This window comes from Zingiber officinale, chromosome 7B, assembly GCF_018446385.1.
Source record: "Zingiber officinale cultivar Zhangliang chromosome 7B, Zo_v1.1, whole genome shotgun sequence".
NCBI classification, from domain to species: Eukaryota; Viridiplantae; Streptophyta; class Magnoliopsida; order Zingiberales; family Zingiberaceae; genus Zingiber; species Zingiber officinale.
In genome coordinates, this window is record NC_055999.1 from 112686812 (window position 1) to 112698838 (window position 12027).

Genomic DNA, 12027 nt, shown 5'->3' on the forward strand with positions numbered 1-12027 from the left:
TGTTTATTACAACATGCAGTGTTAATGTAGTTGATTGCGAATGCTTGAACCAAGTTTCATTGTCAATCGAGACTAGACGTCATACATCAATTATTATTTCCTCCAGAAACCCCGTCTGGTTCTGCTCTCTACTTTCGACAGCATCAAAGATTACACAAACAGAATGAAGCAAATGACAACCTACAGCTAGAGACAGATGTAACTGATCAGGACCTCGACACTTTAGGCAGCCACGGCATCTCACTAATGGAGGAGCATCTGGTCGAAATGCCAAACCCCTGCATATAATACCCAATCGCAAATAAGACATCTGAAGGTTATCTACAACATTTCAAAACAGACATCTAGAGATTATCTTAATAATGGAATCCTTACCATGTCCTTTCCCTATCCTTCTCAGCTGAGCAACGTACTCAGATATCTTCTTTATGGCTTCCACCTAAAAATGAGATGAAGATTACAAATTTCAGCAGTAGCAAGCAAATTTGATTTTTCTAACTTGTTGTTTGACATGTTCATAAGTTTGCTATTACTTATTTGCTCCAACAGTAATCTAATAGCGGTATAGAGATTTGTTACCGGAGAGTAGAAACTGGAAATAAAGCTTTTGCTTTCATTTTTTACCTTGACCTTTCAATTTTATTCTAGGTTTTTGTCTATAATTTTTCTGATTTTATTGATATTATGTTGAATTTTTCTGAACAAATTAACAATTGTGTCAAAGTTGACAATCAACTAAACCATCCTCATAATTATGTCACCTGCTCTCCGAGAAATTCACTCTCAATAAAGTCAGCCAGTTGAGCATCGTTGCAATTTTCAGCAATCTGGATTAAATTTCAAGATAATGTAAAAGTTAAAATATGAGATAACGCTAACAAGTTGGACCATGGTTCAGTATCACTTACATTGTGTAGCTGGATCAGCTTCTCGTTCGTCAACTTCTCAAGAGCCAAAGTCAATTCCATAGCTGAAACAAAGCAAAACAATGTCACCAAAGACTCTACAAAATCTAAGGTTCGATCAAACTTAGTAAAAAAAAATAAAAAAATGGAATGGTACAAAACCAAATAATTCAATCTCGATGTAAAAATTTAGGATTCCGAATGAAAATAATAGGATTCCTGGAGCCGACATTAAATTGTAAAAATTTAGGAATAGTCGCCATCGTTGTTTAAAAAAAAAAGTCTCTTTCCTGGAACATCGTTAATGAATAAGTAATAACAGGATAGAGTTCATCGATATTGAGGAGAATGGACGAAACAAATATTTATATGCAACAGTTACATAAAACGACAGAGTAGATTTGTGCTGATGCACAGATTCGAACTTACCATGCAATGCTTCTCCCTTCTCGGGATGATCGAATTCAGACGGTGGCATAACAAGAGACTGGAGTTTCACTCTTCCTCCTCGCTTGTTCTGATTAAGGAGAGATTTAGAATCAGTTGTCGTAGTTCAGAGACAATAACAAACACCTTGAAATTTGAATCTGTAACTTACTTGGTATTCCATCAGTTTCTCGGCATGCTCCCTTTCCTCTTCACTTGACTCCTTGAAAAATCTGTAATGAGCAAAAGCAAGTCAAATATACTCAAGAATCACAACACATGTATGAAAATAGAGAATAAACGCCTACTTACTTTGCGAGGCCTTTCAGCGCAACGTTGTCGCGGTCGAAGTAAGCGAACAAGGCATGATAGACGTACGAATTATTGTATTCGACACTGCGAATGGAACAATGTTGACGAGATCACTGAGATTGATCTAATTAAATTTCACATAGAAGGAATTTAAATAACAGAACAGACGAAAGGTAAGTCAAACAAGATGCGTTTTCCAAGAACTATCAACTAACAAGGCAGCTAAGAACTCGCTCGCATTGTGGAGATCCCAGGTCATTTATCTCGAGAATGACAAAGAAATTTCATCGAAAAGATGAATCAACGATCGCAAGGAAAAAATATTACAATAAACATAAGGTTAAATGAATGTGAGAGAGAAATAGAACCGACTTGATCTGTTGATTGATGGCAGATTCGCACTCATCGGCGTATTTCTGACGGCCCAAAGACAGATCTGGGGACGTCGGAATCAGAGCGAGCTCCTTCCCGATCTCCTCCAAGGCAGCGGCCGCGGAAGCTTCGAGAGGCATGTCTTCTCGCTCGAAGGATGATCGGTGGGGAATGAAAGGGTGAGGACGCGGGGATATAAAAAGGGCGGGGGAGAGACTGGATGGGCGACAAGTGGACAGTCAGATCATTTTCAGTCGGATGCGCGTGTGGATGACTCACGATCTCCACACGACTCTCTTCCTCGGCGACCGTGTGAAAGGAATCTTTAAGCCACAAAAAATAAACTTTTGAAAACAAAAGGCAGCTCATAGCTTTTAATGCCATCCACGGTGCAAACGGAACTAATAATTCCATTTCCTTTTTTTGATATTTTTATCTGATTTTCATATTATCATTCAGATATTTCATTTTTCAAATATTTTAAAATTTATAATTAAATATTTAATTAAGTAAATATTTATAGATAAATTCGTTGAATATCAAATATCTTTAATTCTCTCCTTAAAAAATTAGATTTCAAAAAAAAAATAATAAAATTAAATAAGTAATCAATGCCCACTTTTTTTGGTGGCCCCTGCTACACGTCACCCACGTGCCCCCAATGCAAAGCCCGTCTTTTTTTATAATATTTTTTATGTATTTTTTAAAAATATATTATGGAGAGGATCCGCATGGATGCCCTAATAAGGAAGACGTGTGGCAGCCTCGCGCTTGTTGCGAAGACAATAGCAAATGAGACCCACAGAAGTCGCGTGTTGCTTCCCAGTTGATCATGGTCTTTGTGTTGATTTAAAGTGAAACAACGTTCTAAAAGAAATCAAGAAAGTAAATGTACAAAAAGATATTCGGTGATTGACTAAAGCTCACCTATAAAATTTCAGAATTCCTAATTAAAGAACACACTAAAGTAGTTATTTTTCAAAAAGTGCATTTATTTCAGATAATACGCCTCTCGCCAACTGCTTATCCCATTCCCAAAAATCAGAGCAACATATTCAAAATAAAAAAAAAATATTTGATTCGGATGCATACAATCTAGACATCTCTTCGCTCTCCCAGTTCACAGAAATTAAATCTCCTCTCTCTCTATTAGCTCGTCGAAAATAATTTCCTCAAAAGTCGAAATCCTCCACGTAGATCTATCAGCTCGCCGAAAGTGACTTAGGATCTATTGATAATCTTTCCCTCTCCCATTCAAGTTTAGGGTTTAGTTTGACTTCTCATTCTGTATCCTGACGTTGGTCATCTGTCTCCTCTCCTATCTTGGATCGCTGACCTAGTATTGTATTTCAACTTCTCGATCAGGTATGTTTCATATTTCTATTGTAGTCTCCATCTCTTACACATGTTTAGACTTTGTCACACTTTAACTTGCATTCCTTTGATTTAATTTTGTATTGGTTTGCATTGTCCTTAACCACCACGCTATTTTCTTGAAATCTGAAAATCCATCGATAACTTTTAATCAAAATTCATTGGTGGGCGTGACATAGAGTTTTATCAATTTTAAAATCTTATAACGGGTAGACTGTATTAGACTGGTTAGAGGGGGTGAATAATCCTGAAAATAAGTTAATCGACTTTTACTTAGCAAGGATAGTCAAATTAATTACTCACAAATAATTAACATTAAAATCAATAACAAAAATAAAGTAAGAGAATAAAAAGATTTACTTGGTTACAACCTAGGTGATTGTTAATCCAAGACAATTATAAGCTTCACTAAGAAAAATCTCTTTCGTGCAGGCGTAGTAGTCTCTTACAAACTTTGAATGCTTAAAAAAAACAAGGAAAATCAATACAATTATTGTTGTTAAATTCGCAACTCCATGGTGTTTTTTATAGTCTCCTGAGATGATGTTACCATTGGTTGATGTGGCTCGGAGGCACCTCCAAAAGGATCTAAGACGCCTCTAGTGTGGTTAAAGTTTTATCCTTAGTGGCATAGTCACCAATGTCTCTGCCACGTTGAAAGGCACCTTCATGAGGATTGACGACGCCTTCACACCTCTGCTTAAGGTACATTCGAGTTCGCTCAAGGCGCCTTCGTGCTTTTTTATGCTAGGCGCCTCAGGCACATTTGAGGCACCTCGGGTCTCGAATGCGACAACTTCTCTACCGAAGCTTAAGACACCTCCAAAGCCATTGGAGGCTTCTCGAGCACTATTCATTTGAACAATCTCTTTCCCATTCTCGTTTGGGAGATGCTCCGACTGTTCGGAATTGGGCTCACCCGAACTCAACTCCAGTCTTCTCTTTAAGCAGGTTTCCTCCCTGACTTCTCGTCCCTCGGATTGTTGTGTGTGTCCTCGCTCCACCAGTATACTCTTCCATAGTTTATCGTCACTCGGATGTACCGAGCCCGTCGACTCACTTCCCATATCATCCTTCTCATCCGCTGTGTCTTTCGCTTGACTTTTTGTGTTCCTAAGCTCTTGCACACTTAGACACAAGGCATAAAAAATAAACATGAACTAACTTAACTTGGCTGATCGTATCAAAATCAACCCAGGGTACTTACAGTAACCACACTTTGTGCATCATCAAATTAATAGGAATGTGAGAATTTGGTTTTTTCATTTATTAATTTTTATTTTTTAAAATTGTAGGTGTTGGCAAAAATTCCAATGGACTATTGTTTTAGGTCACTTTAATATTTTTTTGGTTGTACAATAAGTAAAGGAAAGCAACATGATTCTGTTCATTTACATGATACACACAAAGATATCATTAAACAGTTCACTTTTACTATTTTTTTTAGATATATAAGATATTAAGTAAATTGTGGATCTATTGGTGAATATATTTCATATTTGGAATTCAACGTCTCAAATATTTTGGATTTTCAGGTGTTCTAGTTACTTTCACCAGAAGAGATGTGTCTCTATTGCTTGGTATTCTAGACAAAGATGTTTAAGTTCCTATAAATTCAACTAATGCATACGGTGACCTCTTTCTTGCTCATTTTTTTTTTTTTATAAAAGAACCTACTAGATCAAAAATTGAGTTTCTTTAAATATAGTCCTATAGAATTGAAGTAAATGATGATGTTTTAGTATTTTGTAAATTGTATATTTTGTATATATATATATTTATTTGTGTATTGTTTTCTTCTATTACATATAAGATTCCTATAAATCTTCTAGATATTATTGATGATTTTGACAATTTAGGTAGCTTCAATTGAGTTGAAGTTATTGATCAATTTATTTCTCTAAGATATATCAAACAACCATCTCACTTCCTTACCTAAAGGGATTTACGAGTTTTTGACAATCTAGGTAGATTCAATTGAGTTGAAGTTATTGATCAATTTATTTCTCTAAAATATATCAAACAACCATCTCACTTCCTTACCTAAAGGGATTTGCGGGTCTTTTGGCTATAAATTATTTTTTGTTAGTCAATTTGATTTTTTATATGGATGACATTAGTATGTATGTAATACTTAGTTTATGAAATAAGTTTGATTTTTGGAGCATGTCTCAATCAGAGATCATATTATAATAATGAATAGACATGAATAAATAAGTGGATGACTACTCCTATATATATTAGTAAGGTTAGGGCATTGTTGAGCTAAATCTCATTTAGAGAGGTAAATATCAAGAATTTCACCTAACTTTCTTTCATTGACAATTTCTAAATAAAAAAAAGGGTAACTCGGTGTATGAAGCTCCTGCCATACGGGGTCTCATAGAAGGATCCATTGTACGCAATTTTACCCCACTTTTTTATAAGAGGCTATTTACAGGATTAAAACTCGTGACCTTTTGGTCATTTATCAACAACTTTACCGTTACGCCAAGGCTCCTCTTCATTTCTAAGTTATTGTCAATTTCTAAATAATTTTATTTTTTTTGATAAGTTATTGTTGAGCTAGTCCCTACTCCTTTTGAAAATATATTGGTTGAAAATCTTCCTTATCTCGATGATTTTTCGCATCCATCTGAGACATCATCATTACTTGCTATAGAAGCAAGATACCCTAGTAATAGTGAATGTCGTAACTGCATTATTCATCAAAACTAAATCAAGGAGCTAATAATAAAAAAAATATTCAAATAAATAAAAGGGTGAAATAATTACTTAAAATGATAGAAGATAAAGTTATCCAGTCTGAACCAAGAGACCATGTAGTGGATCCTCATCTTGAACTAGTTGCTTCTAAAACCAGGACTAGGAGAAGATGTGACCGAAGTCACTATAATTATAGAGTTGCTACTATTGATAGTCCTATATGCCTCAAGATGGTACCTTAGAGGAAGAGGAGTAAGACAGAAATCTTCGATCCTTCCATAAACATGACATAGAAAGGAGTACAATTGATTGAGGTATCTAAAAGTAATGTTGAAAAAATATAAAAGAAGTAAAAGTTGTTTTGGAAGGGGAAGGGGAAAAGAAAAAAAAATTGACATCGACTACGACATGGATGAGGAGGATGTCGTGGAGCTGGATAACAAGAAGGACTATGACATCGAGTACGACAAGATACTCGGCGTCGCGCCCGTTTCTGGAAGGTCTTTGACAAAGAGAAAGAATAGTGGTATTTATGTTAGGATGTCAGGCTATAGAGTTGGAATGTGTGTGTGTGTGGGGGGGGGGGGGGGGGGCCGAATCACATAAAAAAACTCAAGTTTATGTTTGTTTTTCGTTTGTTTCTTTTTATTTTTCCACTGCATATTAACCTTTTGCAAGTGAGCACACGGTCGATTGATTGAAACAAAGTGAATCACTATTCAGCCTCCCTCTAGTGATGTCAACAATTCTAACACATCCGACAACACTCCAACACAATACCATCAACATTGCCACCTATTTTGAGCGGCTTTCCTCCTAGGTCTACTGGAGACATACCATCCGCTTATATTATTATTGATATATGATCCTATCACAAAATAGAGCAGCCTTATTGGAAGTTACTGACGAAGCTTTCTCTTATGATGTGGTCAAACCTACATGGATCAAAACATGTTAGAGAGAGCTTGAAGTCATCCTAGTAAGGTCCCTCTGATGTTAGGACTAAAAAAATTAATATATCTCTACAATGATATGATATTGTCCACTTTTAGGCCTAAATACTCATGATTTTATTTTTGGTCTCTACTCCAAAGGCCTCATACCAATGCAAATATCTTTCCTTTATAAGTCTATAATCAATTTCATATGTTTTCAATGTGAAACTTTGTTTACAACTATTGCATCCTAACAATCCCCCTTCAAACGATGGACCGCTTCCTCAAGCCTATTCGCTTGATGTCATCTGATCCTTGACCCAGTAAGACTTTTCTGCCCCTCGTTCTAATCGATCTACTAGGACTTCCTTTCCTAGGCACAACTAAGACTTCTCTGCCTGATGTCTGGTCATCTTAATCCAGACATGAGAGCCCCCACTTCCTTCATTAGAAGTCAATAGTCCACCCATATGGCTCGATTAGACTATGACTTGTGCATAGTCGGCGGTTAGTCCTTCTAGAAATTCGGGCTCTAATACTAATTGCTAGGACCAAAAGAATTAAGATATCTCTATAATGGTATTATATTCTCCACTTTAGGCCTAAGCTTTTATGATTTATTTTTGGACTCTACCTCAAATGTCTCATACTAATGGAGATATCTTTCTCTTATAAATCCATGATTTTTTTCATATATTTTTAATATGAAACTTTATTTGCAACCATTATAACCTAACAATCTCTATTTAAATTATCATAGAATCATAGAAGGAATAGAATAATAAAAATATAGAAGAAGCAAAGCTAACATACCATATATTCCCTTCCATACCACTTGGAGAATCTTGCTATGAAATCTAGGTTATTGGATATTGAGATTGTGGGTTGTAGGGGTATTATCACTAGTTTTCTCTTCAAAAAGGTAGATCCACTATCTTAGGAGTCCTCCTAGTATTTGATCCACGGATATGGAGGGAGGTAAATGTAAGTACATAGGTATTAGGTGCATGGTAGGAAAATCATAGGTCGTCAGTTCCTGAGAATCGATCCCTGATTATTACGTCAGAGATACCATGAGTCTACCATCTGTGTTACGTCCTAGGGGCTACTAGTTCTCTCTTCATGTCAAACTAAGAAGTGAAGTTGAATGAAATATGATTAAAGGAGCTTGGGATGTGATCTTGCATATGGAGCGTGATGTGTTAGGACTCTTGAGCTATAAAAGTGATTCAGGAGGCCAAGTCAGAAAGTTGGGTCATGGTGTTGGAATGGGGTACTGGGACATTGAACATTCGAAAGCAACTCGAGACATCACGTAGTGATGCCCCAGGTAAAATTGTCCTTCTAACACTGGACTCGAAATTCACAACCCTAAAATTGGGACCCTAAATTTCCTATTAGAGTTTCATAGTATGATTCGAAGTGGTGTAAAAGGGAATCTACGGTGTCTAATGATAATTTTTTTGTCTATATTCTATTCCTTACATGATCCCACTATGATTTAAGTATAGGAACTTTACCGAGATGACTCTGTGATACTCTGTACAATCCATACAGGTCCGACCACATCATGAGAGAATTTTAAGCCGCACAGATTTCGGCAGCATCACATCTACTAGAGCCAAAAAAAAAAAAAAGGTCATCCTGATTATCTTTCACAAGTACTTATTATTTGCCCCTCCCCCTTCTCTCGTACTTGTATCAACTATCAAGGCCCCTAGAACTCCATTAGCACCTTAGCACATTCCATGCGCTCACATATTACTCATCTACACGCTCCTTTGGAGACTTACTCTCCTAATCTATTAGGCGTGTGTTCATACTCCCATCCTTCTTATTCCCAATGGTCTGCAAGAGAGAAAATGGATGGGAATAGTTTCATAAACTAATGATTTGAAAAATGTTCCACTTCCAATCCCAATTCATAAACCTTGTAGAGAAAGCTTATTCAAATTTATCAACACAATTGGTCTAGAAAATTTAGTTCTCGAATCCAAGAATACAATTTGATCTATTTTAATGAGGCTTCCCATAGTAAAATAACAATTTCACTATGAACAAACTCCTTTATTCAAATTGGGACTTTGTAGATTTACTCAATGAGCGTCTAAAATAGCAGTTATACTCCTTTGAATAATTAAAGAAAGTAAAATATTAAACAAATAGAACAATCACTCTATGTTTAATGAGCATAGAGCCCATGGTCCAAAAAAAAATGGACTGGGGAATTGACCACTTGCAATTGCAGCTGGATCGCACTACCCCCTGTTATAGTTTGGGCCATGACGGGTAACCAAAGGCCGCTTGGAGGTCGCCAGCAATGGGCAAGTTGCCAAGCTGTCGGGCGACGAGCGGGAGGCGGCCTCCGACCACTCGGTGGCCTCCGACCACTTGCCTCAACCCAAACTATAATCTAGGCAAAGTGAACCAAGGGAGGAAGCATAACCAATTATGACCGGATCACGGCCATAATCTAGTCGTAATTATAAGTGATCCATCCCCTAATTCACTTTTTTTTATGAACGAAGGATCCCAAATCCATGGCATTAGGTCAACCCATTCAAGTGATGACAACCACCCACAATTGCATTTGTTTATTCCAACATGTAGTGTTAATGTAGTTGATTGCGAATGCTTGAACCAAGTTTCATAGTCAATCGAGACTAGACGTCATACATCAAATATTATTTCCTCCAGAAACCCCGTCTGGTTCTGCTCTCTACTTTCGACAGCAATAAAGATTACACATACAGAATGAAGCAAATGACAACCTACAGCTAGAGACAGATGTAACTGATCAGGACCTCAACACTTTAGGCAGCCACAACATCTCACTAATGGAGGAGCATCTGGTCGAAATGCCAAACCCCTGCATATAATACCCAATCACAAAAAAGACATCTGAAGGTTATCTACAACATTTCAAAACAGACATCTAGAGATTATCTTAATAATGGAATCCTTACCATGTCCTTTCCCTATCCTTCTCAGCTGAGCAACGTACTCAGATATCTTCTTTATGGCTTCCACCTAAAAAAAAGATGAAGATTACAAATTTCAGCAGTAGCAAGCAAATTTGATTTTTCTAACTTGTTGTTTGACATGTTCATAAGTTTGCTATTACTTATTTACTCCAACAGTATTCTAATAGCGGTATAGAGATTGGTTATTGGAGAGTAGAAACTGGAAATAAAGCTTTTGCTTTCTTTTTTTACCTTGACCTTTCAATCTTATTATAGGTTTTTGTCTATAATTTTTCTGATTTTATTGATATTATGTTGAATTTTTCTGAACAAATTAACAATTGTGTCAAAGTTGACAATCAGCTAAACCATCCTCATAATTATGTCACCTGCTCTCCGAGAAATTCACTCTCAATAAAGTCAGCCAGTTGAGCATCGTTGCAATTTTCAGCAATCTGGATTAAATTTCAAGACAATGTAAAAGTTAAAATATGAGATAACGCTAACTAATTGGACCATGGTTCAGTATCACTTACATTGTGTAGCTGGATCAGCTTCTCGTTCGTCAACTTCTCAAGAGCCAAAGTCAATTCCATAGCTGAAACAAAGCAAAACAATGTCACCAAAGACTCTACAAAATCTAAGGTTCGATCAAACTTAGCAGAGTAGTAAAAAAAATAAATAAAATGGTATGGTACAAAACCAAATAATTCAATCTCGATGTAAAAATTTAGGATTCCGAATGAAAATATTAGGATTCTTGGAGCCAACATTAAATTGTAAAAATTTAGGAATAGTCGCCATCCTTGTTTAAAAAAAAAAGTCTCTTTCCTGGAACATCGTTAATGAATAAGTAATAACAGGATAGAGTTCATCGATATTGAGGAGAATGGACGAAACAAATATTTATATGCAACAGTTACATAAAACGACAGAGTAGATTTGTGCTGATGCACAGATTCGAACTTACCATGCAATGCTTCTCCCTTCTCGGGATGATCGAATTCAAACGGTGGCATAACAAGAGACTGGAGTTTCACTCTTCCTCCTCGCTTGTTCTGATCACGGAGAGATTAATCAGTTGTCGTAGTTCAGAGACAATAACAAACACCTTGAAATTTGAATCTGTAACTTACTTGGTATTCCATCAGTTTCTCGGCATGGTCCCTTTCCTCTTCACTTGACTCCTTGAAAAATCTGTAATGAGCAAAAGCAAGTCAAATATACTCAAGAATCACAACACATGTATGAAAATAGAGAATAAACGCCTACTTACTTTGCGAGGCCTTTCAGCGCAACGTTGTCGCGATCGAAGTAAGCGAACAAGGCATGATAGACGTACGAATTATTGTATTCGACACTGCGAATGGAACAATGTTGACGAGATCACTGAGATTGATCTAATTAAATTTCTCATAGAAGGAATTTAAAGAACAGAACAAACGAAAGGTAAGTCAAACAAGACGCGTTTTCCAAGAACTATCAACTAACAAGGCAGCTAAGAACTCGCTCGCATTGTGGAGATCCCAGGTCATTTATCTCGAGAATGACAAAGAAATTTCATTGAAAAGATGAATGAACGATGGCAGGGAAAAAATATTACAATAAACATAAGGTTAAATGAATGAGAGAGAGAAATAGAACCGACTTGATCTGTTGATTGATGGCAGATTCGCACTCATCGGCGTATTTCTGACGGCCCAAAGACAGATCTGGGGACGTCGGAATCAGAGCGAGCTCCTTCCCGATCTCCTCCAAGGCAGCGGCCGCGGAAGCTTCGAGAGGCATGTCTTCTCGCTCGAAGGATGATCGGTGGGGAATGAAAGGGTGAGGACGCGGGGATATAAAAAGGGCGAGGGAGAGACTGGATGGGCGACAAGTGGACAGTCAGATCATTTTCAGTCGGATGCGCGTGTGGATGACTCACGATCTCCACACGACTCTCTTCCTCGGCGACCGTGTGAAAGGAATCTTTAAGCCACAAAAAATAAACTTTTGAAAACAAAAGGCAGCTCATAGCTTTTAATGCCATCC

General features: G+C 37.0%; 2 protein-coding genes across 2 annotated transcripts; both read right to left on the reverse strand.

Annotated features, from left to right (window-relative positions):
- Nucleotides 1-42: 42 nt before the first annotated feature.
- LOC122006951 (ferritin-3, chloroplastic-like) lies at nucleotides 43-2175 on the reverse strand. Its single transcript, XM_042562659.1, has 8 exons — nucleotides 2016-2175; nucleotides 1644-1727; nucleotides 1504-1564; nucleotides 1335-1422; nucleotides 909-970; nucleotides 762-827; nucleotides 376-439; nucleotides 43-278 (listed from the first exon to the last, which is right to left on the reverse strand). The coding sequence occupies exons 1-8, from the start codon at nucleotides 2153-2155 to the stop codon at nucleotides 244-246; spliced, it is 600 nt and encodes a 199-aa protein (XP_042418593.1). The 5' UTR covers nucleotides 2156-2175; the 3' UTR covers nucleotides 43-243.
- Nucleotides 2176-9654: 7479 nt separating this feature from the next.
- Nucleotides 9655-11801, reverse strand: LOC122004079 (ferritin-3, chloroplastic-like). Its single transcript, XM_042559014.1, has 8 exons — nucleotides 11642-11801; nucleotides 11270-11353; nucleotides 11130-11190; nucleotides 10964-11051; nucleotides 10530-10591; nucleotides 10383-10448; nucleotides 9997-10060; nucleotides 9655-9899 (listed from the first exon to the last, which is right to left on the reverse strand). The coding sequence occupies exons 1-8, from the start codon at nucleotides 11779-11781 to the stop codon at nucleotides 9865-9867; spliced, it is 600 nt and encodes a 199-aa protein (XP_042414948.1). The 5' UTR covers nucleotides 11782-11801; the 3' UTR covers nucleotides 9655-9864.
- Nucleotides 11802-12027: the final 226 nt, after the last annotated feature.